Source organism: Aphelocoma coerulescens, chromosome 1 (assembly GCF_041296385.1).
Source record: "Aphelocoma coerulescens isolate FSJ_1873_10779 chromosome 1, UR_Acoe_1.0, whole genome shotgun sequence".
Taxonomy (NCBI): domain Eukaryota; kingdom Metazoa; phylum Chordata; class Aves; order Passeriformes; family Corvidae; genus Aphelocoma; species Aphelocoma coerulescens.
The window spans coordinates 8,819,110-8,847,005 of NC_091013.1; the positions used below are offsets into that span (position 1 = coordinate 8,819,110).

Consider the following 27,896-nt stretch of genomic DNA (forward strand, 5'->3'; position numbering starts at 1 on the left):
TCATTATTCAGTGATGCTGAGTGCTGCCAAATAACTGCTCCACTCACACTGGTGACAGCTACATTCCCACATACCTGTTACTTTAAGCACAACACATCAGTAGCACTACAATACCTTCTATTTCTACCACTGTCTGTGTCTAGGAGCCTGACTTGCAGTAAAAATGCCACTGTGATTGTTCATAAAGTCTCTCAATTTTTCTCTGGTGCCACTGCAGACAACATGCCTTTTCCCATAAAGGCACTGCGCAATTTTGTGAATTATTTAAGGCAGGTCCTTTATTCACTAAATCCCTGTTAAAAGCCAGCCAGGAAGTGCTATGTCTACAGCAATCATTCTGGTTTTTGTTAGCAATCTCTCACCCTGAGATTGTTTAGTTGGAAGTCAATAATTTCACAACTCCTTTTAACCTATTAAAAGAGATTTCACAATTACCGGTTATGACAGTGCTAAGCCCCACACTTGTGTTTTGAAAACTGTAGACAGAAATCTTGACCTTGAGGATTAGGCAGAAAGCAGCAGGACAAGCTCTTCTGATTAGGGTAACATTTTCAGCACTTTTTCATTCCTCTGAATGCTCGTACAAACCCCTTGGCTCATTTTGAAAACCACTGCTACATCAAACTGCATACTGTATGGAGTGTATTAGATGACTGTAAGCTTTTAATTCTTTTAACAGATCTGTATTTATTTCCTTAGAGCTCTTTCCTGTAACAGAAGGCATTACTGAAGCCAAGTACATTATCTTTTGATAGATGCATGAGCACTTTCAGGAGGTAACAGCTACATTTACATTATTGTGGAAAAAACCTTCTATGCACATAAAACCATTTTATTATGCACCTAACACATCAAACCTTTCTCTGACACACTTCTCAAAAGCCATTTACATGAATTTGATTGTACACTTTTTCTGATGCTGTACAAACTGTCAAAATAAGCTGAAGAAAATGGGTCAGCCTGCAAACAACATAACAGGAGCTTTGCCATTGCTCTCCTATGCTGGTAGCCCAGCAGAGGGAGCTTGTGAATTAATTATAATAACCCAAAATGCTACAAAAAAGGGCGTGCATATTTGTGTTCAGCAGGACAGCAGACACTGGAGTCAACTTGGTAATTTCATGATACTTACTACAGCACATGACATTTAAGCTCATTCCTTAAGCTTGATCTTTTTCTGCCAAAGACAGGGATGGGCATTGTTTAGGAACCTTTCCATGCAATGTCACAACCAGGTTTTTGCCTTTCAGACAATGGTAACACCTGAAGCCATGGAAGAGTAGTAAGTACAAAACAGGGGTCTGCCTCCCCTTAGTGTTATTCCACTTTGATTGATGTACCTCTCCTGTGGCACAGTGGGAAACCCAGCTCCAAGTAGACAAACACAGAAGCTCACGGGTTTGCTTCCCTCATGAGCATTGTCAAGGACATCCTTCTTTTAAAGATAAAAAACATATGGTTTTAAATCTCCTGAAAACTTTGGTCAATATATTAGATTAGTTCCAGAAGTACTGTTCCTAATGCAGTCTGTTTGATGCTGTAACAGCACCATGTATTGTCTGGAGAGTGTACTTCCCTGAATTTCTCATACTAACACAACTACATGACAGTGTGTTCAGACTCAGAAAGGCTATTAATATGATTGTCAGTTCACTGGAAAATGGTACTTGACTGCAATCTCGAGTAAGTCAGACTTCCCTATAGATCCCAATGGCATTGCTTGTTTTTAACATGTAAATTTGGGGGGGTTTGGGGCTTGCTCTTTGCCTCAGCACCACGGAAACAGCGAAGCCAATCCTGTCCTGTTTTGTGGGTCACTAATCATGACTCCAGTCAGAAACTGAAAGCTGCCTTTATTCCTGATGAATCAGATTTCTGGTAGATAAGACAATACTGATATTTTGTTACATTAACAGAGTACAAAACTTCCTCAGGTGCTACTCGCCAGGACAGCATAGCACTAAACCCATCAAATTCTGCTGTTAAACCTGTCCTTCAGAAGGAGAACATGAAGTATTTGCAGAAAAGGATGGAGCACAACTCTCACTGTAGACATGTGGCTGGCTGAGAGCAGCTGGTGCTGCTACACAGTTGGTCAAGTGCAATGAGCATCTCAGTTCCTTATGTCTCCACTTAAAATGGAGAGTTTCAAAGAAAAAAACAACAACTGACCTTTTGTAATGGGTGACAACATTTGAGTCTTCATATGCATCCTCCACACACACTTCTCTCCCTTGTGATTGTCACTGATGGGCATTTTGATTTGTCCCAAGATAAGAACACCAGGTAGGAATTGGAGGAGTGCCCAGTTGGCCCAATCTCCAGCAGCATTTTACAGCCTTTTGCAGGCTGATGTGTACCAAAGTCAGTGGCAACAATCACAGCTCCACCATCCCTGGAATGCATTCAGCTCCCTGCAGGGAGGTTGTAGCAAGGTGGGGATTGGCCTATTCTTCCAGGCAACCAGCCACAGGACAAGAGGACAGTGTCTGACACAGCACGAGGGGAGATTTAGGTTGGACATTAGGAAGAATTTCTTCACAGAAAGGATGATCAGACATTGGAATGGACTGCCCAGGGAGTCACTGTCCCTGGAAATGCTTAAGGAAAGACTCATGTAGTGCCATGGTCTGGTTGACATGGTGGTGTTCAGTCACAGCTCAGACTCGATGATCCCAGAGGTCTTTTCCAGCCTCCTTTTTTATGGGATTCTGTACTTATGCAAGCAACCACATAGCTCCTCCTGAAATTTGTGCATGGTATTCTTTTTTTAGGACATTTCTCCCTAGGTGTTCTTATCTTAGGACAAATCACAATGCCCAGCAGAGACAATGGGAAGGGAGAGGGTGTGTATGGAAGGGGAGGAAGCACAAGAAGACCTGACGACCTTTTGTTGCTTGCCATACCTTTCTTCAAGCTCCCTCTATCCTGGGTCAATGAAGGGATAGGGAAACATGAGTTTCTCCTACTTACACTCAGGCTCCCAACACCTCTTACTCTGTTGCACCAGGGTGTGGCTGGATACAGGTATCCAGGTGTAATATAGTGGCTCACCTAGGTCCTGGGAAGGAAAAAACATGTCTCCATCACAATAATTACTTGAAAAAAGTATGGAAGCACAACCACCGCGCTCTCTGCTGCTAGAGAAATGAAGCAGGGAGGATGTCAAGGAACAGATCCCAGATCAGAGCAGTTCAGATAATCACCATGATTGAGGAGGTATCGGTCTGCCCTGATAGCTGAGGTCCTGATCAGCCAAAGTGTTGGAGTGAAAGCTCCTCTGGACTCAGGCCCAGAGGGAAGCCAAAGCACAGGGGTTGAATTAAAACCTTTGGATAAGCTGAGATACATGAAGCCACACCAAAGTGAAACAGAAATGTAGATTTTTTAACTTTTAGTAGAAATATATGCTAAGTACCTGAAATGTTAAAAAGCTGTAGCAGAGACCTTAAATACAGTTCTTGCTGCAGCAAGAACAATTTTCACAGAATTCTTTACTTTAGACAAAATATAGATAGAATTATAGTGTTCACATTTTTTAGACAGTGTTCACATAAACAGTAAGAACTGATAGGAACTGTACACACAAATCTGTGTAATACCTATGTAACACTGGTGCAAGACTTAGGATTGTTAGAATTAGACCAGGATAGGTTAAGAAAAGGAAAACTAGAATCATGTGTTAATCTTATTGGTCAATTAGCAAATATAATCCACACTTCTGTAAGAAAAAATATAGAGTCTAGAGTATAGAGCATATATAGAGTCTGGAGTATAGAGCATATATAGAGTATATAGAATATATGGAGCATATAGAGCATATAGGAGAAGCTGGTTTTGCCTGCTGTTGCTGTTGCTGCTTGCCTTTATCATGTAACCCCTTTTGAACTCTGCCTTCAAGAAAGCTGTGAGACTATGAAATAAAGAACTTAGCAGAGCAGCAGCCTCCTCTGCTCTGTTACCCTGCTACCAGAAGGACAGGAACCCCGTCAAAAGCCCAACACCAAAGGTGGCTGACCAGCAGCAAAGCCAGCAGGGCATTTCTCAGGAGGATAAGTCCAATCACAGGACAAATGAGGTATCCTGGGATGCACTCCTGTGTTGACGCTTTTGAACAGCAGCTGTCTGCACCCCAGCTGCATGTTCTCTGCTGCCTAGTCGAGGGTTAGAGTTACCACAGAGCACAGAGAGCCAACAATTTAATTTCAAGCATCTCTCCCTAGAATTGCACCCAAATTCAAGAGTGTGAATTGAAAAGCGTGTTTAAAAACATTTAAAAGATTTGCAAATTAAGTGAGAAACAAACCCAGCACTGCTTGGAGAGGCTTTTTCTTACATTACAGAATTTTACCCCAACGTTTTTCAAGAGGCATGTAAAATCCCTTTTTTTTCCCTTTTTCATTGTTATTATTGACTAGCCACATAATGCATGGCTGAGCAATTATGAGGACACAGACCCTGGGAACTGGCTAAAATGGATGTTTCAGAGATCACCTTTCTGCAATCCAAACCCTTGTTTGGAGCTCCTGTGTATCAACCACTCCTTCATCAGACACTGGAGCAGTTTATGAGAGCTGCAAATAAGCAGGAGATTACTGCTGCATGGATACTGCTTTCCTTCCCATTCTCCCCTCACAGGTAGGAAGAAGATTATTCATGTATAAACTTCCATCACAGTGGGAAATCCTTTGACTCTCTAGTCTCAGTCAGAAAGTAAATGAGTGAATGAGTTCTGTAATTAGCTCACGCCAAAAACACAGCACAGAGTTATCAATTCCTGATGGGAGATTTATCCTTCTGCACTCCAGATACGTGTCCCTGACAGTGCTGGCTGCTTTATGATGACAAACACCTTCCAAGCTGGGCACTTTGCACTCTTGTTGGGGTAACAGGCAGCCCAGCATGCTGTAGCTGTGCTGCCCTAGGATCCCATCCCATTTATAACACTACTAAGCAAGGAACATCTGCTCTGCCTGTGTATATTGGATCAGCTTACTTCCCCCTAACAGCAGGTCTGCTGGTTCTTTGGAAGTGATTCCATGCCTTCATCTGTTCCACAGACATTTCTTGTGGTAGCAACGCTGTGCCGGTACTTGGACTAGTTCATGAACACAATCTATGCAGAGGCATAAGAAGTACTATCCATTCTTCCAGCTCCAGAGCAGCAGGAAACAGGATTCATGAAACTGGCAAGAGACAAAATCTTTGTAACCACAAATGAGAGACCCTCCCCAAACACTGCATAAACCTGTGCCTTTAGTCTGCATTAAAAAGTGATGCAAGTCCAGTTCAACTAGGCATGACCATCTCCTACTAGGAACTTAGGCAGGCTGCTCTTGGGAAAAGGAATTTATTAGTGTTTGTTCACATCTGCAGGTCAGCATGAGATGGGCAGAACTCGATCTCGAGTCAGTCAGTAAAGGCTAACATTGGTCAAAGGGAAGCTGACCTAGGCTCAGAGTTCTACAAATGAAAATGACAACTGTATCTAGAGACCAATGAAAGCTGATGAGCCAAATGTGAGGATGACTTGAAGGTCTCCAGAAACAACTGGACACTCAGTTTCCTCATTCTTTTACTTCATCTGTAAAGGAGAACACTCAGTGATCTAATAAAAAGTAATGTATTTACTTCTGAGGAGTACAAATTTGCAAAGAGAAATGTTCATGGCTAGGACTTCTTAAGATTATGAATTGTACAGCTGCCAAGTTTATGAAGACGTAGTTAACTTTAAAGATGTCACTAAAGAGAGAAGTCAAATCAGCTACTCAAAAGCACTGTTGGCAAGGGGTAAGAGGAAATGAGGACATCTCTGGTGCACCTCCAAAATTTTAGCTCTGAGAAACTTTGTCTAGCTTTCTCTGGGAAACTGGTAATACCTGTGAAGTTCCTTTAAAATGATGTTTGGTTAAGGAAGACAAAGGGACAACAGCACTGTGTATTGCTTCGCAGTTAACAAAACTCCACTCCTGGTAGCAGTTATGTCCTTGCTGGCTGGCTGGTATTCCTTGTTTGGGTTGGGAAGGAACAGCTGGGTGACACAGGGCAAAAGGTGGCACAAAACAGAGATGTTGGCCTAATTGGCCTTGGGAAAGAGGATAGAGAGAGGGAGAGAGGTGAAAGAGCTCCTGGGCTCCATAGGCTATGTTAGCTGGCTGTGTCTGAAGAGAACAGTCTATATCCAAATTTAGTGGGTACTGGGCTGGAGAGAACAGTCAGTGGTTTGTATACAGCCTATTTGGATGAATAAATGTTCTTCTCCTGTACCCTTTGCTGAGGGATTTCTCTGACCAAACTACTGCACAGAACTTCTATGATCACACCACCTTCCTCTATTTCCAGCTTATTGTGCCATTCTCATGCTCCAATTGTAAATAACATTAAAGCTTCATTTGTTTCAACAACAGATTAGATGTTGTTCATGTGAGATCTCAAAAAAACCCAAATAAAAATAAGAGATTACACTTAAAAGCAACTATGTAATACAATAAATTAAAAGTACAGGATGAGGACAGAGGAAGATTGATTGCTAGTTCCTTGAGAATATCTGTAAGGATGCTCATCCTTCAATTCATCTTAAGTAACACCCTATCTTAATCACTCACAGTAATGGAAAAGAGCCTTTTCAGCCTCATGCAGCACTTTATTTTTCAATTTCTCAAAGTCACTTCACCTATTAGATCATTTGTATGGCTTTTAATATCAAAGTCCTCATTGACCTGAATGGGAGACTGTTACTCCTGGCAAGTATCATGTAAGAAATGCTGAAAGTTTTACAAGTTATTAGGGTTTCTATGTCTTGCAAGGAACACCATAGGGCTGCCTCATAGTTTGTTGGGACTGATAATAATTCTGTCCAAGTTAGCCCTCAAAGACTGAGATTTCAGGAACATGAATTACTTGACAGAGTGAAACGTTGACCTTGCTTGCAGAAGCTGAGTAGAGAAACCTAACAGATACAGCTGAGCAAATATCCAGCTCTTCAAGAATTGATCCTACTCTCATTTCAGTCAGTTTGGAAGGAAATGACTAGCACATGCATTCTCATTCATTGCTCTAAACCAATGTGGAGTGCATGACTTACAGACAATAAAAATACTTGGGTTTTTTTAATCACTTTTTTCCAAGGCTGTGCATACTTTATGCCTCTATTGAATAAAGCTGCATTTATAAGCAGCAGTTCTCCCTCAGATTCTCAAAGAGCTGTCAACAAATATTCTCAAGAAGACTTTCCCCTGTGATGAGCCAGGCAACACAGTCTTCTGCATCGAAATGAAACAGATTAAAAATTTCAGTTGAGGTATGAGGCACCACTCCCCTGAAGCCAGAATTCCAAATAATGGTCTATATTTTCTATCGAGGCAGAGCTTTTCACTCTTGCTGTGAATCTTCTTTGCTACTGCAAATATATTGTTTGAAGAATTAAGAAGTTTAAAAAACTAAAATAAAAGATTGCAGTTTATACACACACCAGCAAATTGTATTGGATCAAACTATATCTCATCTTGCTTGATAGTCAGTTTAACAGGAATTCACTTGCCTTTCACACTGTTATCCTAGGCATCCTAGGTTCACAGATGCAACTGAGACTGTCAGACATTTACATGTCTGTTTTCCATGGGGAATTTTTTTTTTCTCTCAGGACTACAGGATTTGGCCTGGACTACACCTGTCAAAAACATTTTACCACTTTTCAACTAATCAAATATCACAATGTAAGCAATTGTACAACCATTTACTTTTACATATAAAGTGTGTTGCTGCATGTCATAACTTATTCCTTTCTTCTCTTTTTGGCTTCCTCAGTGTTTTGCTGAGCATTGTTGACATGGTTGCAACTCACAAAATATGCCAGGGACATTTGGAACTCAGAAAACAGACACTTCATTCTATACATTATTAGGCAGCCTTACATTTTTTCCCTCTTTACATTAAATATACTGCATTCCTTATCTGTCATCATCATCTAGTCCTTTTATCTTTCTCATACAAGAATTCCCAGTCTTCTTCCAGTGCCTTTAGGCTTGTTTTGTAAGTGTTCAGACCTCCTCCCTCTGTACAAGTGAATGTGCGTCATTCACAGGCTTACCAAACTAAATAAGAAAACAGAAACGTCTCCTCAAAGCCTCGTGGCAGAAGTGTTGGAACCAAAAAAAATTGATGGAGGAGGAGGAGGAGAGGCTGCAGAAAGTAGCATTTGGAAAACTATCCATAAAAGCATTTATAGCTTGTTACTGTTAAAACTTGCAGAAATTAACAACTACTCGTTTCTTCATTCGTTTCAAAGTAAGGTTCAGAAAGAGAACGCAGTTGCTGCCAGCATCAGCAGCTCCCAACCACAATGCCTTCAATGCTGTGGGGTTTTTTTCCACATTTAAAATGAATAAAAGCAAGGACTTCCATCCTAACATGCTACCTAGGGATGCACAGAATGCCCTGATAGTGGCTGTATACCATGGGTACAGTTGTAACAGCTCAGTACATCAGAAGAGTCCCTGACCTCCACCAAACCCAACACTCACGGAGGAGAAAGGACCTAAACTATGTGTGACAGTTTGCCTAGAGCTGTGGACAGGTCAGTGAAATCCCTGCTCAGTGTATTGCAGCACTGCAGAGAGCAAACAGAAAGTGTTAGGATGCATGAGAGTAATACTGAAATGATTATTTAACAGCTACTTGAGCTGAGATTGCTTTGTTCTTTCTTCAAATAACTCTCTGGGTCTGTTCTCCCATTATCAAAATAAACAAAACAAGCAAAACAAGAAGTCAAGCAGAAACAAGTACTTAAGAGGTAATTAAGAAATTCTTCTAAGTGAAGTTAACACCTCTTTTCTGGACAGGAGATAATGTGTTAAAGGAGATAACATGGTAAAGAACAAAAAAATATTTTATCTTGCAATGGACGAACAAAATGATACCTTATGAAAAGGTCAAGTTTAAAGGCAAAATATCTCTCTGCTCCCCCAAGACTCAAGTAAGCTAGGGAAATTATTTCTGCAAAATTTAGCTGGGTCCACTTACACTGTGCAATTTTAACAAACCAAATGAACCTTCCTATAATTGAGAATTTTTAGAAAGATTTTTGTCTTAACTGCTGGAAGTGCTCCACCACTCCAACTGAATTAAATTCAAATTTTTCAGAATCCATGTTGTGTAAATAAATAATTTATCACCTTTCAATTAATCCAATATTACAATATAAGAACATTTATTCCTGACTTCGAGAGACTGGAATGTTAATGGTTAATGACTCAAACAATTGCCCATCTGTGCTTTGCTAAGGCCAGGCTTGCACCCCTTGAGGGGCAGGGAGTCGAGTTTCTGGGGATGTGGTGACCCTTCCCTGCTTGCATAAGACAGAGGAGGTGAGCACCCACCGAGGGCTACAAGCCAGGCCTTGAGCCAGATCCTGCAAGGCAGAATGGTGCTTTTTATTGGGCCACTTGTCCTCCCTCAGCTGTAAAACTCCCCCTGCTCCCCCAGGGAAAGGTCCTGAGGGTGTTCAGCCCTTCTGATGGGGCACAGGCTGACTCAACTACATTGACGTGAGAGGCAGCTCTCCAGTCTTAGAGGGTGCCATAAACCATCAAAGACCCCTGAACTACCCCCAGACGCATTTCTGAGGCTTTCCACCAAGGACTGAAAGCTCCCCCCTGCCAGGGGAAGTACCTGGGTGTTCCCACCCAGCCTGAGTGTATATTAACCCATTGGGAGGCTTCACCCACTGCTGATGGATCAAGACTGCAACCACCACTTTGCCATCACTTTGCAACAATCAAGTCTCGTCATGGGATCCATTGGTGGTGATGTCTTTCTACTCTTTCTTTTCCCTCATACATTTTCTTAAGTGTTATTTTTATGCTTTTATATTTTTATATTACTACAGATAATATTAACCAAAATGGCCACATACCTGGTCTCCTTTGCAACCAAACTCTTCCAAAAGAAACCCTAATAATTAATGTATATTCATTTAAAAACACCAATCATTCAGTGTTGTTTCACTCTAATCTGTCCAAGGGATCTATTAACAAGAACCTGGGTTACTCTCACCTTCAGGGGTGGGTCGTAACACTGACAGATGTTGCAAGGCCAAGTCATAGAATCAACTCCCAAGAACTTAGCCCATCCATTCTGAAAAAAAATAAACCCTCGTGTTTCAGAGCATAAAGCCAGTCCTTAAAAAAGCAAGTTAGGCATGTTACAGACAAAACATTTCACTTTCCACAGACATTTGTGTAGCTGAGTCACCTAGCACTGGTACAAGACATTAAACCAGATGGAGCACTGGAAACAAATCTTGAAGGAGAAACATTTGTTTATACACTAGTGCTCCTCACTGCAATCACGAGGAAGCATCCAACTGTCCATGCTGTGCTGTGTGTGAAACAGTTTGAAAACTGTTACTTAAACCTGTTGTGCAGTTACCGTGCCTCTGCCATACAGCAACAGCTTCTTCCCATGCTGTCACTTCAGGTGACAATGACACAGTTTGGGGCACTTCCCTCCAGGCCCTGCTCTGAAGAATGTTTGAGTATTAGATGGGAGTAATTTCAATCAGCACACTTGCTCTAGCCATCAGCACGCTCTGCTTAGAGGCATCAGCTTAAACTACTGCATTGTATCAGAAAAAGAAGGGAGGTGAATTTGAATTACCAGGTCTGTGATGAAATCTCAAGGTTATTGCATATAAAAAGGAAGACCCCCACTTGTACTGTAATTTGCTCAGATCCCATTTGGTCTTAAAACCTGTAAGGGTGACAACAGGTGAACACATTCTGCCCTTGCTACTGGGAAAAGACGCCAAATTTGCTTTTACTCCGCAGCAGGTCAGACCCTTGGGGCTCTGTGAGAAGAGCACTTCCAGCAAAATGGGAGGGATGAGCTAGGTGGGATGTGCTCCCCAGCTGCAGCTTTACAACCTCATTTGGAGGATGCAGAGATGAGTTATGGCAGGTGAGATGGAGTGCAAACTGCCACTACCTGTGGGAAGACTGGAAGGAGTTGCATAAACATCATGGAGAAAAGAGAGCACTATAAATCTGTACCAGAGCTCCACAGATGGTGAGTAATGTAGCTGCTGGCTTATGAATTTTGGCATGGCTTATGTGACCCACAACACAGCACTCTCAGCATCTGCACACCTATCAAAAGATGCCCAAAAGATTTCCAGGGCATAAATCAGGTGCCTTGGACATTCAAGCAAATCCAACCTTAGTCACCAGCCTGGGAAAGTTTTGACTGCAAAACTTTCTGTATCTTAGCATCCTGGGTGAGTTTCAGGCAATGGAAAGGTCTGAGGAATCCCAGAGAGTGAATACATAATATCTCTGTTGGATGGTACAGCTGTGTAGGGAGCCCAAATTTCACTGATGTTGTTGCCATGTTGATAATGAGAACTGGTTATGGCTTTTCACTGATATTAGCTGTTCATTCCCTTGGAGAACAAAAGCAAAGGAACATAAGAATTTACATTAGTGTTGAACTCTGATGTACTCAGGCCCTGTCATGTCCAGCTTACTTGAACCTCAGTTTCTTCCCAGCATACAGGATAAGTATTACAGATAAGAATAAACCTTATTTTAACTCATTTTTTACTCTCTTGAGCTGTTTTCATACTTTCCCTCTGCCTGTGCATAGTGTCTGGCACTTGCTTCAGCTTAAATGCCAAAGCAATTCTTATCCAGATATCTGCCTCCTCTGGATCATTAATGAAGATAATAAATAAGGCTGGTTGCTACATCAGTCCCTTATTAGTACTTATGATTAGCTTTGCTTGCAGTCTTTCAGCCAATTCCAAATCCACAATATCCCCATCCAAGCCAGAATGAATTAAGTTTTCAAAGAAATTATCTTTGACACTGCATCAAAAGACCTATTCAAATGTAAACAAGGTATTGGCTACTGCTCTTTCATCAGGCACTAATTTTATGATTCTGTTGTTTACAACACGTGATCTTGGTTGTCTCAGAAGAATTCTTTATTCTATGTCATGCTGCTTTATATGCACAGTTCTACTATGCAGATCTTTATGAGGCATGTGACACCTGGAAATATGTCTAAATATTTGCTGCTGAGGAACAATGTGGCTACCTGTGAAATTAGTTAAATGAGGTAAGCGACACAAAAGCATCATTCACAGGCTAACTAAGGCATAAATTAGTCACTTTAAAGAAGCACCAGCACTGCCTGAAAGCAGGGGGAGTTCTAGAGAACTCCATGCTGGCATCATGTCACTTTTACTCTGTGTGATGATCTGCAATTTGTGCCATGCCAATAAGCCACTGAATAGAAATATCAACTTAAGCTACAGGAAGAATGCTGACAGCATAATGCAGGAAAACCAGATGAAGGTGATCAAGTCCTCTGAGTCATCTGAATTTTACTCTATCCTTAGACTGTGGTAGCAGACTGATGTAGTAAAAATCCTGATGTTCTGTATGTAGCTCCCAGATACTCCAGGGCACCTCGACAAGATGGTTCTGAAGCAAAAGACAGTAACAAAAGAGTTTCCAGTGGCATACAGTGCCATTAGCATTGCCTGGAAATATGCCCACAACTCCAAATACAATCCAAGTCATATTTCAAATACAGACAGTCACTTATAATTCAATACTGCCACATTTCAAGGGCACAGTAAGAGTCATGGGATTTATTTGAAGAAGTGTGGAATACTGCCCTTTAAAACATAGCCTACTTGGTAAGTAATGGGATTACTATCTGTACTTTTCTCCGAGTTAAAAGACTGCCATTTGGTACTGTAATAAAATTAGGAAAACTTTATCAATCTTCCCTTTAGGCTGCTTATTCTCAGTTGTGACTGTGTGTAAACCAAGCTGACTTTGGGAAAGAGAGTGTCAGAACACACAGTTCAGATTACTGTGTGAGTTCTAACCTCAGACAGCAAGGAGGAAGAAAAACAGCCATGAGAAAAATCACACCACTGCTAACAGTAATAAAGAAATATTCACAGCATTTGGCCATTAGCTGCATGTAATTAACTAACAGGAATTACTATTACCTCATGTTACAGATGACACATGGTGCCCTGGGAGCACTCAATGCCATCCTTTCTTTTGCTGGATTTGTCATTTTACATGACTGTTCTCTGCAGCCCCACAGGAGGAACTGAGCAAAGTGAGACAGGAGGGCCCCACACAGCTATTTCTGGACTTACAGATCACAAACTGTGTTTTCCAAGGCAAGCTTGTTAAGTCAAAATACATGATTTAAAGCTCTTTACCATATGCCTTTCATACCCTATTTTGTGTGCTTAATATTCTGATGCCCTTGGAGTAAAGCAGCTTCACTTCAAGGGCCCAGAAGGACACTGAAGTCCTCTGATGTCTGTCATGTAGAATCTGAAAGAGATTCCATGAAAATAATGACAGGAAAGAACTTCCCTCATAGCCCTCATGCTTGAGGGGTGTCCTGGCCATCTGCAGACACTGGAAATAATGTTTTATCATTCCTTGGCATGTAACTCAGCTTTCAGAAAAAGGTTTTGTCTTTTTCTCCTGATGCATCCTTGGCTGCTCATACATCACATAGGAAAGGGAGTTCTCCTCCTCCACTGGCAAACAGCAGCCTGAGGTGCTTGATTAATACAGTCAGAAGACAATGTTCCTGCAGTGTAGGGGCATAGGCACTTTCAGGGTATTTCTTGTCTTCTTTCAATGGTGGGGACATGTTCTACCTCCTCCAACCATCCAGGCATCTTCACTAACAGACACTCAGTGCTGCAGGGCTGGAGGCCCTTGAGAAGCGTTTGAGCTGCAGCATCCACTAAACCAGCTTTGTTTTTGTAGAAAAAAGAAATCTTTACACTAAAACTTTTCAGATCCACAACCTTCCCAATTGCCTGCCAGAACCAGAACAATTTTATCAAACCTTAATGTTTAGCTGCTAAGAGAAGATTCTGCCCTTCCTTTATACAGCAAAGACTGACAAGGAGACCATGGTGCTGAGTGGGTCCTTTTGACCCTTCTAGACTTTCGGCCCTTCCATGCTTGCAACTGCAAGGAAAAAAACTTGCAATCCTTCACCCATTCAAGGTACTAGAGGAAGTCAGAGGAAGTGGAATGGCATTGTGAGCCTGCTTTTGGGGAAAGCAAACGGAGCAGGAATGACTGTGTGCTTTCTATGTACTGCATCAGGGATTGCTCAGCCCGGAGAAGAGAAGGCTCTCTGGAGATTTCATGGATGTGTATAAACACCCGATAGGGGAGAGCAGAGGAGACAGAGCCAGGATCTTCCTAGCAGTGCCCACTGACAGAAAATTCTACTTAACTGTAAAAAGAAGCTTTTTTACTGTGAGACTGCCCAAGTACAGGAACAGGTTGCCTAGGAAAGGCATGGAGTAGAGATATTCAAAACCAAGGGGACACAACCCTGGGCAACCTGTTCTGGCAGACCCTGCTCTGAACAGGGGGCTGGACCAGAACATCTCCAGAAGTCCCTTCCAACCATGGCTATGCTTTGACTCTACAACTGAGCCAAATCCAAATCTGAGCATGCTAATCCACTGTTCAGACAGATGGTGTGGATTTTACTAATTTAGAGACATTTAGATTCAAGTCCAAGTTTGACTCACATTACCTGTGTGTTATTTTTTTTTTAATTTACCTCAAAATATTTGTTTTACCAAGAGAAGCTGGCAGTCCCACAGTGCTTAGAGAATAAAATTAAAATAGGACAAGTGCATTCATATTACAACTCTGTCTACATTTTGTCTCCTGGATGTGTAGCAGTTAAATGGGCATTATTCCCAGGCATTTTTGATGCCATAATAAAAAACATATATGGATGAAAATGGCAGCCTGGCATAAGAAAGCTCATGATGGATTTAGCTCTGCAAGACCAAAACCAAACAAACCAATATTTATTTAAAGAGCCTGAACAAGTTTCTTTTTCTGTTCTACTGCTAAGACTTTTCCCCAAGTTCATATTTGACCAACTTAACTCAGATCAAATTTAAACAGCTCCATGTGGAATGTGTATCTTGTAGTCCATTGTTATTGTAACTGGAATTTTGACTACTTAATCACTGGCTGAGTCCTAGAATACTAAAACAAGTATAGCATTAGCCATTCCACAGATGGCAAGAAGAAGAGACAACCCTGAGCTTTATCTTTACATTAGCAACTAAAGTATATCACAAGAACAGACTAAATTTAACCTCCACACACTTCAGATTTCACTTACTCCTTGATTTCTAACGTGGACAAAATAATTGACTTAATACAGCCCTCTCAAATATATTGTTCCAAGGCTACTTCCACAAAAGAACTCTATCACTTCACACATGTCCCCTGGATATGTAATGGCACACCTTGTGTTACAATGCAGAATGACACATTCCCAGCTTTATTCAGGGAACAAAGGAAAAGAGATTCTCTAGTTGGCATTAATGACACAAAGCTCCTTCAGTTGAAGAAGCTTCTCATCTTGCATATCACAGCACAGTGTTCAATGATTCCCTGTCTCTACATGACCCCTACCTACTTCACTTTTTCAGAGACTTTTCCTAAAGAATACCTGTCCATGAGCTGCAGCCCATTAAAAGGGTGCTGGATAATAGCAGGTCATGAGCTGGAGGTGAGTCAGTGTCACGCTGGTGTGAGATGCAAACACCTTACTGAGCTGTATATATGGAAAAAAGGCCTGAAGGAACAGAGTTGTCACTTTGTTAAACTAGAAAGGTCTTTGCCAGAACCATGTGTCCAACTTCTGGCACTCTTCAGGAAAGGCTGGAGGGAGACTGGCAGAGTGCAGTGGGAATGACCAGAGACGTAGAAAACATGACACACATGGGAAGACTGGAAGGATTAGGATTGTTTAGAGAAGAAAAAATAAGGGTAAAAAATTGTCACAGTCTTGAAATATATAAAGAGCTTCTGCAAAGAGAAAAAAATTTTTTTGCTATTTTTCAATGGAGAGGACAAAGAAAATCAGGCTTAAAAGCAAGATTCAGATTAGTCAGTAGGCTGGACTTTCTAAAAAAGCAGTGTGTCAGAAAGCCAGGGCAGGCTGCATATCCCTCATCACTGACTGGGGGTATGAAGAGCAGGTTAGAGAGCGGCTGCTAGGAATGACAGGCACAGGTACACCTTCCTGTGTGGGCTAAATGGCAGCCTGAATTACCCCTCAAGGTCCTTGTCAGCTCTTTGTGGTAGGGATATTATCTGGTTGTCAGGACTGAGCAGACAAACTACAGAACGACACCAGTATGGAATAAGCAATCATTACCATTCTCCAATTCTGCACTCACCCCCCACCACAGGGCTGCTTTGTCCTGTGCTGCTTCTAGCCCCAGGCCCACACATTTTTAAGAGCAGCCTTCATTTCCTTGATGCTGAAATCTAAATAGGACCAGCACATCCCCAATTTATAATCCTCAATCATGCTAACATTATACCAATGAGGGATTGGAAGCATCCTGTGAAGAAAAAGATTAGCCACACAAAATAACTAAATGCCTTGGACAGATAGAAGGTGTATTTATCTGCCACATTTTTTCTTCTCCCAGATAATTCAGTGCTATCAGACATCCATTCCATCTCACTCATGATCCACTGTTTTTCAACAAGAGATACTAAACCAATAAAATGAAGAATTCAGGAATGCTGATGTACCGCAAAAATAGATTTATGGTTCTTCTCTCAGACATCAAAATATATTGAGCTGAGAAACACCAAATGACTCAGCCACAGCTTGGACTGCTATTAAGATACTTTTTGATCATGTTTGCCTAAAATGAAAGAGTTATTTCAATTATTTTGCCTTGGTACTCCAGCTCACTGTCAATTGAGAATAATCTTACAACACAGATAAGAAATAATGTTTTGACAGGGTATTGTCCCTGAGCTCTGCTGTAATGGACTGGACAGAAGGTTACACAACATCACTCGGTGCTTAATCTCATGCTTGTCAATGGTCAAAGAACTCCCTGCCATGACAGACACAGACAAAGACATATTTTGACAGATCATCTGATCAAAAATAGTGACCTGATTGCATATATTGAATTCTCATTTTTTTTAAAAAGGGGTGGAATAGAGAAGTTGGGTGACAGCAGGACCATGGGACTTGCCCATTTTGATTGGCTCCCTGATCCTCCCAACAGAGCTTCAACACTGCTCGGAGGCAAGGCTGAGGACCTGCTCTGCAATCTTTACACAGCCTGCCAATGGGGCTGTAGGCTGATTTTAAGACTGTCCAGCTGAATAAACAGAATAAAGTGGGACCTATTGATTTAACGAAGGCGAGACAAAAGAAGAGGATCTTTTCTACATTTGCACCCTGCCAGCTGTGATGCATAGCTGTCCTACTTCTTTATGTAAAAATCTTAATGGTCTAACAATGTATATTAAATGGCTACAGAGGAACTTAGAGTTTACTTTTACCCCTCCATTTCAGTGCTGTAAAGTGCTGAGGATGTTATGCTTTTACAGTGTAATTGTTGTTAGCCTGCTGCTCTTTTCTTCCTCATTCTTTCATATTCCTGCTTCTTTAGCCTGGTACCAAAGTAAAGTTTACTAACAGCATTACTGTTTAGGTTACACACTAATTTATAGTACTACATGCACGTAACAGGAAAATGCCAGTGTCAGAAGTACAGCAATTTTCATTAAAAAGCCTCTATTTGCTCCCAGACATCAGCAGTCTCAGTTATTCCTTAAAGAAAATATGGAATATAACACATAAGGCTGTGCTCTGATTTGTAAGCACTGAATGTGATGACAGCTATTTCTGTAAATGTATGAGCATATGCAAAGAGAATACAGGGACAGAAGAGTGACAAACAAAAAATAAGCAGACAAAAATAGTAATTTTCCTCAGCGAAACGTAGCTTACTCCTCTGCCTGTCCTCTTCTCCCTGTGTTTACTGTTCTGTTGAACTTTTACCTTCCTCTAAATTGCGTACATTGGCCATCAGATCTCTGCTGGTCTGCCAAAGAATCTAATTTTAGTTTTAAATCTCCCCTGCTCTGGGGTCTACGTTATTTCTTGCCTTTTCCCCTTCATCCTTGAATTCTGCTACCCTTCTGCAACTTTCCATTTTTCTATTTTTGCCAGCAACTAATTCTCTTGCTTTTAAAATAATTTTTAATTGTCTTTTTCTTTGCCTCTCTGTTCAGCCTCTGTCAAATGTCTTTTTTCCCCATGCCTGCCTGTCTCTGCCTCCACACACTCCATCACATATGCATGTTTGACATGCACACTCCTCCTTTCTGCTGTGTCATCCAGTGCTACCTGTGAGTTAGCACAGTTAACTGTGGCTTTTGGTCCTGTGTAAGCACCAGGCCAAAAATTCATGAGGGAAAACATCAATGTCAAATATTGCTGCCTGTGGAAACACAGTATTGTAATAAAGTTCTTCGGTGTACGCATAAAACACAACATACAAAAATCTGAAAACCCAAGGCAATAGATTTAAGAAACCTGTGCCACCAAAGCGACCCCACGTAATGAATGCTGTGAAAAACAGCAGCTCCCAGCCCAGCCCTGCACCTCTCTGCAGGAGAAATCCCCCACGTCTCTGCTTCACACACTGGTGGCTCCAGATGCTTCCAGAGATTCGGTCACCAGACACACTCCACAGGTCCAAACAACTGCCCAGCACCTTTCCACAAACACACCCTCATCCCAGTTCCTGTGTTTTGTTCTGCAGGTCTCACCTTCAAGCCAGAGGCAGCAGAGCAGTGGGCAGGCACACTGCCTTGAACATCTCTGCTTCTGAGCAGCACCGACAAACTCCAAAGGGTGACCTCAAAGTTCTCCATGGGGATGATGAGCAAGGTGACTGAACTGACAAAGTTTAAGAGTTAAATGCTGGCATATGAAATTTAAAGGAGTTAGGAGAAGGATGGGAAAGTAGAGACCTATTCTGGATACAAGAGATGCCTCTGCATAAATACATGCCTTTTTTCTGTTAAAATCTCTTATTATATCATCAGTATTACTGCTTGGGCTGCTTTTTCAGCAGAAAGAAGCTGCTGCATAGACAAACGTTCTTCCGACAGCACAAAGAGGTACAGAGATACAGCACTGCTTTTGTACAGAACTGTCTTTTTAATACCACTCTTCAGCCATAAGCGGTTGAAATCCGTATTTCTGCAGCAGAATACATCACTTACGTCGCTAAACTTGTGTCAATCAAACCTCCAATTCCAGCAGGATCCAGTCTGTATTACAGTGCTTTTTTGCTGGCCGGTAAACAGTGCACTGGAAAGTCAACATTTTCAACCTCCAGTTTTCTACTTTGACTCTACAATTGAATATTCGATGTCCACTGTGTTGAACTGAATCCAGGCAGCCATTATCAAGATGTCCCAATCTCCCAGTCTAAAGGCTGTTAAAATAAAAAGGATACGCATTGCCTTGCTGAACAGAAACAGGGAAATTCTGAAATGTAGTCCCAAATTATCCAGACTCCTTTTAAAAAAAAAAAATCCAGATGCAAATAATTCTCCTTTTTCACTGTTTACTTTAGAAAAACTCAGTTTTCAACTCCTGGTTTAAATTCATCAATTAATGCAAAATTTATCCCCCGTGTGTAGTTTCGGAAATCATGACTAGGAGACTGTACATTTAAAAGAGGCCGGGTAGGATCAAAAGATTTTATCTTTACTGTTAACTCATTTTAATCCCCTGGCAAAAAAAAAGACTTCCTGGCTGTGTAGTGGCGTGTGTGAAATGAAATAATGAAATCAGCACAGTCCCAGCTAGCACCACGATATCTGACATTTAAAACACCACAACGTTTCAGACAAACTGGCAAATTCTTCAACAGAGAGAAAGGACTTTAATGGCCACAGGGGAGGAATGAAATCTCACCTCAAAGGCCAACTCTCCCCTTTCAGGCACAGGTGGGATTAAAAGCCTGACACAGAGATTCTGCACTACAGCATTTGGAGGTGCCTCAGTTTTGTGGGTATTTTGCAGATATCCCTTGCTAAGATCTATAATCTGTGTGTCTTTCAGAAACACTACGTTTAGCATTAATACAGCTACATTCCACTTTAAAGAGCTGCAAATGAACATGTTCCACGCAGGGCTCAGGAAGATTCTTCCCCTCATACTTTTGAATTTTTTCCTAAGAGATTGAAAAAAAAGAAAAAAGTGGAGCAAAGTAACCTACAATAGTCTTTAAAAACTAGCTTACTATCTGGAGGGAAGACTCTAAGGAACAAACAGCATCATCTAGAATTGTCTGAGGAGCTGAAAGAAAATAACTTTCGTTCATTTGTATCTTCTCTCCCAGAATATTACAAAATACACACAGGTTGGACCCATCAGGTTCCACACACTGCACATCCATCCGTTCCCCTGCCTTTTAAAATAACGCCTGACGCTTCCCTTGCTCTGGCATCCAGATCCCAGACATCCCACAGCAGTGCTGTTCCTGCTTTCCACATACCAGGTGAAGTTCGTTCAGCTTGATTTGCAATCTTGAGATCCAGGGCAAAAGAGGCTTCAGTGACAGAGGGCAGGCAGGGTAAGAATGGTTTTTAGTAGGGCTTTACACTGAATGAGGTCCTGCTAGAAAGACCATTGCCCTTTCTGGGTAGGCCCCGACAGAATATCAGAATTGTGTACACTCTGACAGGACAACACCACTGGAAACACACACCAAATCATGACCTAGCACTGGCTGGAAAAGGAAATTGAGATGCCCCTCTGCCACAAAGACAACAGAAACCTTAACCATTGTGGCATGAAGAGCCTCTACAGGCTCTCAAGACTCCCCAGTGCCTCAATCCCTGAGGGAACAGGTTTGGCCACACTGCTGGCACAGTGTGCTAGTTAAGCCTGTCACCCCTGCAGCTGCAGGCAAGGGTCTCTCACAGGGTCCCCAGTGTCTTTTGAAACCACGGTCTCCAATGAAATCACAGCACCAGGTTGTGCAAAATGCTGCCCTGTCTCCGACAGGGCACCCCTGCTGTCTGTGCTGCTGCAACCCTGAGCCAGTGGAAGTCAGTCGAGCCCATCCATACAGTCAGTTATTAAAAGATAACCCAAGCTGTGCTAAAAGGCAGCAGCATCTTTAGCAGATGGTGATACAAAGAGCCACTTGAACTTCTGTACCTTTTCCTCCGTCATCTGACAGTTACATTGCCAGAAGGGAGTGCAACGACCGAGGCACACCATGCTCCATCAACCACAAAATGGGACAGAAGCATCACGGAAAAAAATTGAGGAGAGGGTAAAATATCACCCGAATGCAGGGATGGGACCATCATTTTAACAGTGCCTTACTGCTGTTTGCCCAAGCAGAGACGGAGTGAAGGTAATTAAAAGCAGGACTGACAGATTTCCCCAAGGACACACAATGAACCAACACTACTTTTGTACTGGAAAAGATGTACTTAAGAGAGAATAAAACAATTTTTTTCCTTGAATGGTGAAAACACAGCAGTTAAGGACAGCTAAAGTACATGCACCCTATACAAATGACACACTGTTTCTGCCAAAACAGTATTTTACCTATCGCTGTCTGGGAAGCGCTGACTGCAATGTAACGGAAATTAAAGAAGGGATGAAAATAAACATCTTTCCTAATGCACAGTGCATCATGAAAGTCAAATCCTGTTAAGCCTTGACTGTTGAAGTAATCCTTACTCATGCAAAAAATCCCAATTAATTCATCAGGGAAAAATGCTGTATTAGCCTAAAAATCTGAAAACCAGACGAATGTAAATGCTTTCTTCACATGAGGTCAGTGTCATCCAATAGACTGGATCCTTCAGGACAGTCCCTTAACTTCATGAAGAACATGTGAAGCTTAAAGATGCCAGGACTCTTTAGCAAGACACTGAAGTATTGGGGCACAGCAGCTGAGCTAAATTTGTGTTTGCTGAAATAAAGCTGTGTCCTTCTGTCCCTGCTTGGATTAAACAAAAAACAAACCCAAGATATAAATTATAAAATTCCCTCAAAAGGCTCTTCTCAAGGACAAGCGATTTCTTGTATATAGGTCACCATTTGACTCCTTCAGAGGAAAAAACCATGCGGGCAGCAGTGGCTGTGTTTCAATGGAAGGAATGGATTTCACTATGTGCTGGAAATGTTTGCAGAGTGTCCTCAGAAAAAACAAAAGAAAAACCAAAACGTGGGAAACAAGAAAACATGATGCAATGAGCCATATGAGGCTGTGCACAATCAAATTACAGGAGGTAGCATTTTCCAGCGGTTCGAATCACAAGATATTGCTTCTATTCTGGGATGTACCTGGCTTACAGTTTGACCTTGGGTAATAAATGACATGCACTCTCTCTGGGCATCCCTTTCTTCATCTGTAAAATGATGCAGGGTTTGGTCTGGCAATGTACTAATTAAAATAATTCTGTACTAGGCTGGGAATATTTATCAAAGGACACAAATTTTGCTCAAGCTTGAGTACATATAGACTAGAAATCATAATTTTCCTCACAAAGGAACAAAATATTTCAATTGCATGCTTTTAAAATCCTTTTTAAAATTAAAAAAAATAAATTTGAATTCTAAAATAATTAGCAGTGTGCTTTATTTCTTGCATTATGCATTTAAAATTATGACATATTTGACAGAAGACATAATACTACAGAAGGACATCATCTTATCAATGAAAACATCAGCAAGGGGTTACAGGATGTGTTTTACTGGCAAAACAGCAATTAACCCACCTGCTAAATAGATTCCTCTGTAAGTGCATACCTGTGCTTATCTGTGGGGATGTTTAACTCTTTACAGCTGCCTTTAATATGATTTTTCAGCAAGGAAGCAAACAGAGGAGAGCTCTCCCCTTCCTCACGCTGCCTGTGAGAGGTGATTGCACTCACTCTCCCAACTGTTCAGCAGTTGCTCTCAGGGATGTAAGGCAAATGGAAAAAGGCATTAAATAAAGCAGTAGAGTGCAGGGTGCCACCTCCTTCTGCTGGTATGTCACGACACCATCATAAGCACTGACATGGGTGCTGGACACACTCCCCCAGCGCAAACTGAACCAACAGGGATGGCTTATTTCTCCATGAGAAACCACCTTCAGGCAGGCATTGCGGCACATAGGATTGTGATGTCTCTACAAAACTTTCCTGTCATGGGAAATGCCACCAGAATGAAAAGTTTGGCTATGGTTACACATAACAGAACCGTGGTTATGGTTGTCAGACAATCCTATACAAAGAAACGGCATGCTTGCTATGCTACTTGAAATGCTTAGCATGGTAAGAATTCTAGTTGAAGGCAATCACAGTATTTAACTGAGTTAACATTCTTCCTGGCTTCTCTGAATACCCTCGAGCCTCCTGAGACCTCCATTAAGCGAATTTCCTCAGACTCCAATTGCAGTGACTAGTATTGGATGGGGCAGAGCCACTGGTTTTTACATCATTTATTTACTTATAAATAAATGCTGCTTCCTCTCCTGGGAGGGAAGAAAGCCAGAAGCATATGAACTTGCAAATCAGTGATTAACAGAGGAAACACAGATTGGACCTGACAAGAGGACAGGGAAAAAAAAAAAAAAAATCTACCGACTGTCTGGTCAAATACCACACTGACCACTTAGTAACAATCACCACAGCAAACACAATCAGTTGCAATAATTGTTATGCCATAATCAGTGGAAGCTCTGAATTGTCAGCTAAATTGTACTGACAATGACAATGTCTTGGGGTAAAGTCCCAATCACTGAAACCGATATTATGTTGAACCATACCCAGATCTCAGGTTTCCAGGAAAAAATCCCCTGCTCTCTTTCATGAAAAGCACAAAAATACACGGCCAGATTTCTGAAAGTCTGAGTGCTGGCGTTAGCAAGACCAAATGCCCCTCAAAACCTGGTTCCTCGCTGACAAATTACAGCACAGCACCGCTTAGTACTACAGGGTTCCTCACTCTGTTTTACTCAACGCTATTTCTTTTCTTACCCACTTCATTTTACGGAAATACTCTTGAAAAGCCCGGGGTGGCTTCTGCCAAGTAATTAACCACCTGGCAACCAACAGCTGCTGCTCTCGGCGTGCCCCGGGATGCAGCGCTCCGCTCCACAGTCGGGACCCCATCCCGCTCCCGCTGGCCAAAGCTGCATCTTTTGCATTTCGGGGAGGAGCGCTGCGGAGGAGCAGCTACCAGGGAAAGCCCCCGCTTCCCGGGGGCTCTTCCTGCAGCTGGTCCCCAAAAGTGCAGGCTGCAGACGGCCGCGGCACCGCTACCTCCCCCTCTAGCACCGAGGGCACCGTCCCGGCCCGGCAGCAGCGCGGGAAGCCGCCGCGGGGGACCGGCCCAGCTTCCCGGGGACCCGCCGACGGCAGGGCCGGTGCCCCCGGGGCTGCTCCGCTGCCCCCGGCCCGCCCTTACCTCCATGCCCAGCCGCTGCTTCAGCACCAGCGCGGCGCACAGGTACCCGGCGCGGCCCACGAACAGCTCGTCGGAGCCGCACTCGAGGAAGGAGAGCGGAGCGCAGACCTCGCTCAGCTCCCTGAACTTGCCCAGCGGACGGGCGTAGTCGGGCAGCCCCAGGGCGCGGTAGACCAGCGCGGCCACCGCGTACACCCCGGCGCCGCCGAGCAGGAAGGCGGCGCGGGTGTCGGCGTCGGCCTCGCCGCATCCCTCCTGGTAGCGCAGGCAGGCGTCCACGACGCGGCGGGCGGCCCGCAGGTACGAGTCCCGCGACGGCGCGAACAGCGGGCACTGCGCGACGTGGTACAGCATGTAGGCCACGCCGGCCACGCCGCCGTACAGCCCGCCCGGGCAGCCGCGGGGGCCGCCCAGGGGCGGCAGCTCCCGCAGGATGCGCTCGATGGTGGCCGTCACCAGCGGCACCGCCGCCTCCCTGTCCGGCGCCGCCGCGGGGCTGCCCGGGTAGTCATCGAAGCGGTTGGCGAAGCAGCGCTGGCTCTCCATCCCCCGCCGGCACGGCCGCTCTGCGCAGCGGGGAGCGGCGGGCGGGAGCTGCCGGCCGAGGGGGCGGAGGGAGCGGGGGAGGCGGGCGGGGAGGCAGCGAGAGGCGGGAAAGGGGCGCTCCCGCCGCCCGCGGCTGCCGGACGGGGCGGGCGAGGCGCTGCTGCCGAGGCGGAGGCGATGGGTGATGCCGGCCGGGAGGCCCCGCGGAGCCGGTCCGGGCCCGGCACAGCGCGTTCAGTGCCCGCCCGGCGCCCCTCGCCCGCTGCCGCCGCCCCACCTGCGCTCGGTGAGCGCTTCTCGGCGGCCGTCCGGGGTGGCTGTGGCTGACCCGGATCTCCGGACCTCCGGGCTAAGCCACGCGAGTGGCCGACCCGGTTCTGGTGTCCGGCTCTTCCTGCTGTGGGGTTCTTCCACCACACAGGGAAGCCAGTGCATCACCTTTGCCCGACCCGTCTGTGTATCCCCTGCGTTTCCTCGGGGGAAAAGGGTTAATTGGGTTTTCCATCCTCCCCCACCCCGCTGCTCTCAGGGATGCTGCCGTTTGGCTCAGGGATGAGTGCTGGGTCTGCTGGAGGGATCCAGGGGCTGGAAGGGTGGCCGGAGAGCTGCTGAGTTATTCCTGGCCGTGGAACGGCCCCTGAGGGCTGCTGCAGCCAAAGCTGAAGGATGGAGCCAAATCCAAACGAGGGCAGCCCGAGGCCAATTTACATGGGAAGCTAAGCAAGTCCCCAGCAGACCAGCGGTGGCACAAGGCCATCTTTGGCCCCTTTCCTTCATGCATGAGCCAAGCAGAGCTTATGCGGAACAGAAAATTTAGGTCACTGAATAGATTCCAGTTAAAAGAAAGAAAAAAAAAAGAAGGAGAATCTTGAAGTAGATATTAAGAGCAATTCTTTCATGATACAAATACGCAGTTGTTGCTTCTTCCCCTGATGATGTGAACTTCTGCAGCATAAGTGAATCAAAGACCTGTGACATATGGGCACCTGGTAATCTCTGGTACTTTCTCAGGAGATACAGCCTCAGTAATTGAGGACCTTCCCAAAGAAAGGTGGAAGGAGCAGCTTGCTGGAGGCTCCAGGCAGTAACCAGCAGCTGGCACAGCAGTAGCAAGTGCCAGAGCACTGTCCTTTGGATATCGAAATACCTTTATGAAGTTGTGGCTGTCTTCTCTCAGCTTTGTGCTGGCCACTTGTTTCAGCCAAGTACTTTCAACCCTGTGCAGCTCCTCGCTTGCACTTTCACACCTTCTTTTTGATTCAACTCATCTGTCCTTTCTCTTTCGTTCTTTTCAATGGGGTTTATGATCTACTTAGAGATATTTGCTTTCACCCTCTGATTTTTGGTTTCTTCACTTCTCTTCAGTACCAATTTGCCATGTTTACATTCCAGATACCCACCCATTAGTCAGTGTTTGTGCTGTGTTCCCTAAAGCCCCATTTTTCTGGCTTATTCACAATTGTACCATGTGGTTTGTACCACACAGACCTTGGCAGTCTAGAACATTAAAAATGAGAAAATGCCCTGCAAATGGTTGTCTCATTCATATGTTATTTTCTGTCATAAATTGGCTTCTGTTTGTCCATTGATAGAGTTGAGGGTGTAGCCAAAGATTTTCCAGCATAATTTCTGTTGGTTCTAGAAAAGTGTATTCCCTAAAGGCTTTTTTAAGTTAAAATTTGGGAGTTTTATATTTCATTCTGAGATAATTTATTTTACATTTTGGGGATGCTTGCTTCATCTATTCAATCTTATTTGCAAATTGAAAAGGCTCTCTCATTTTGAGAACCTCAGCAAGAGGAACTGGATCTCTGCCAGTTTCAGCAGCAAAGGATTTAAGAAAAATATAGACTTCATAAGAAAATCAGTTGGGTAAGCAACATTTTTCTACAAGAGAGTCAAAAGGGAGTCAGTAATGACATACCAAAAAGGAACACCTTCTGTGCTCTGGGGAGTTCTCTGTTGAAATAAAGAGAGCTTAGCAAATGCCACACAGCAATCGAGCAAGAAATGAGGATGACAGTTCCTGCTGTACTTCTTTTGTATGAGTATTAAACCACCAAAGCCAAAGAGAGAGACACACTGAAGAAACATGCTTCTTATAGCTGCAAACCCTCCAAATCTTAAACTGCTCATGTTCATGTACAAAAGTTTCATGCTTTCAGACTGTGCTCTGTACCTTTTTCTCTCAAACAAGCACAAATGCAGTCCTAATAGAAATGGGAGAGAAGTAGGGCTGATTTTCAGGTGTATTCAGGTTTCAATATGGGGCTTCAGCTTGAGAAAAAATGTGAACTCCCCTCTCACTCCTCTGCACTGCTGCAGCTCCTTGGTTTGTGTGCTTTGGTCATGCTGTACCTCCTCTTTGCTCTATAGATCTGATGTCACAAGCCAAGGAACAGGTAAAAAAAAGGATTATACAAGGAAGGGATATGATCCTGGTGTGGTGGGTGGAGGAGGGAGCTGGAGACTCGAAGCTGCTTGTTTTGTTTTAGTAAACCCACCATTCTAGAACACATATTCTGGAGATTTGCTTGTTGTATATATTGATAAAATGTCTAATCATAGAATGAATAGGCCTGGGAGGAACCTTAAGATCTAGTCCCACCCATTCTCACAATGGGGTCTATTGGTGTACTTGTTCATGTGTGCTTGTTCATTTCTACTTGTTTATTTACAGATCCCTTCAGAGAATCCAGGCGCCTGCTATTTCCAACAGGGCACAGTAGTCTGTCTTCAGCTGTTGTGTAGGGACTGGGGGCATCTCCAAACAAATGTCTTATGGATTAGTCTGTCATTTGTCTCGTATACTTTTTACTGATGTAACAGTTTTGTATGCCTTCAGGATTTTGGGATACCCACGTGGCTGAAGTTTTGTTCTCACCCAGTATTCCACATCTCCCCTGAGCTGAAGGTGAACACTGGGCTCCGTACAGAGGCTGAGCTTCAGCAACAAAATTGTATTAAGTGGTGTGAACACATCAACAGGGTTGTGCTAGAGGGTTTTC

General features: G+C 43.5%; 1 protein-coding gene across 1 annotated transcript in view; it reads right to left on the minus strand.

Moving 5' to 3' along the window:
• The window catches only part of LANCL3 (LanC like family member 3), a 38,968-nt gene extending 14,075 nt beyond the window's left edge, over positions 1-24,893 (minus strand). Inside the window, exon 1 of the mRNA XM_069030629.1 lies at positions 24,343-24,893. Within this exon, the coding sequence (XP_068886730.1) occupies positions 24,343-24,888 (546 nt within the window). The 5' untranslated portion in view covers positions 24,889-24,893. The remainder of the gene's footprint in view (positions 1-24,342) is intronic.
• Between the last annotated feature and the right edge of the window lie 3,003 nt (positions 24,894-27,896).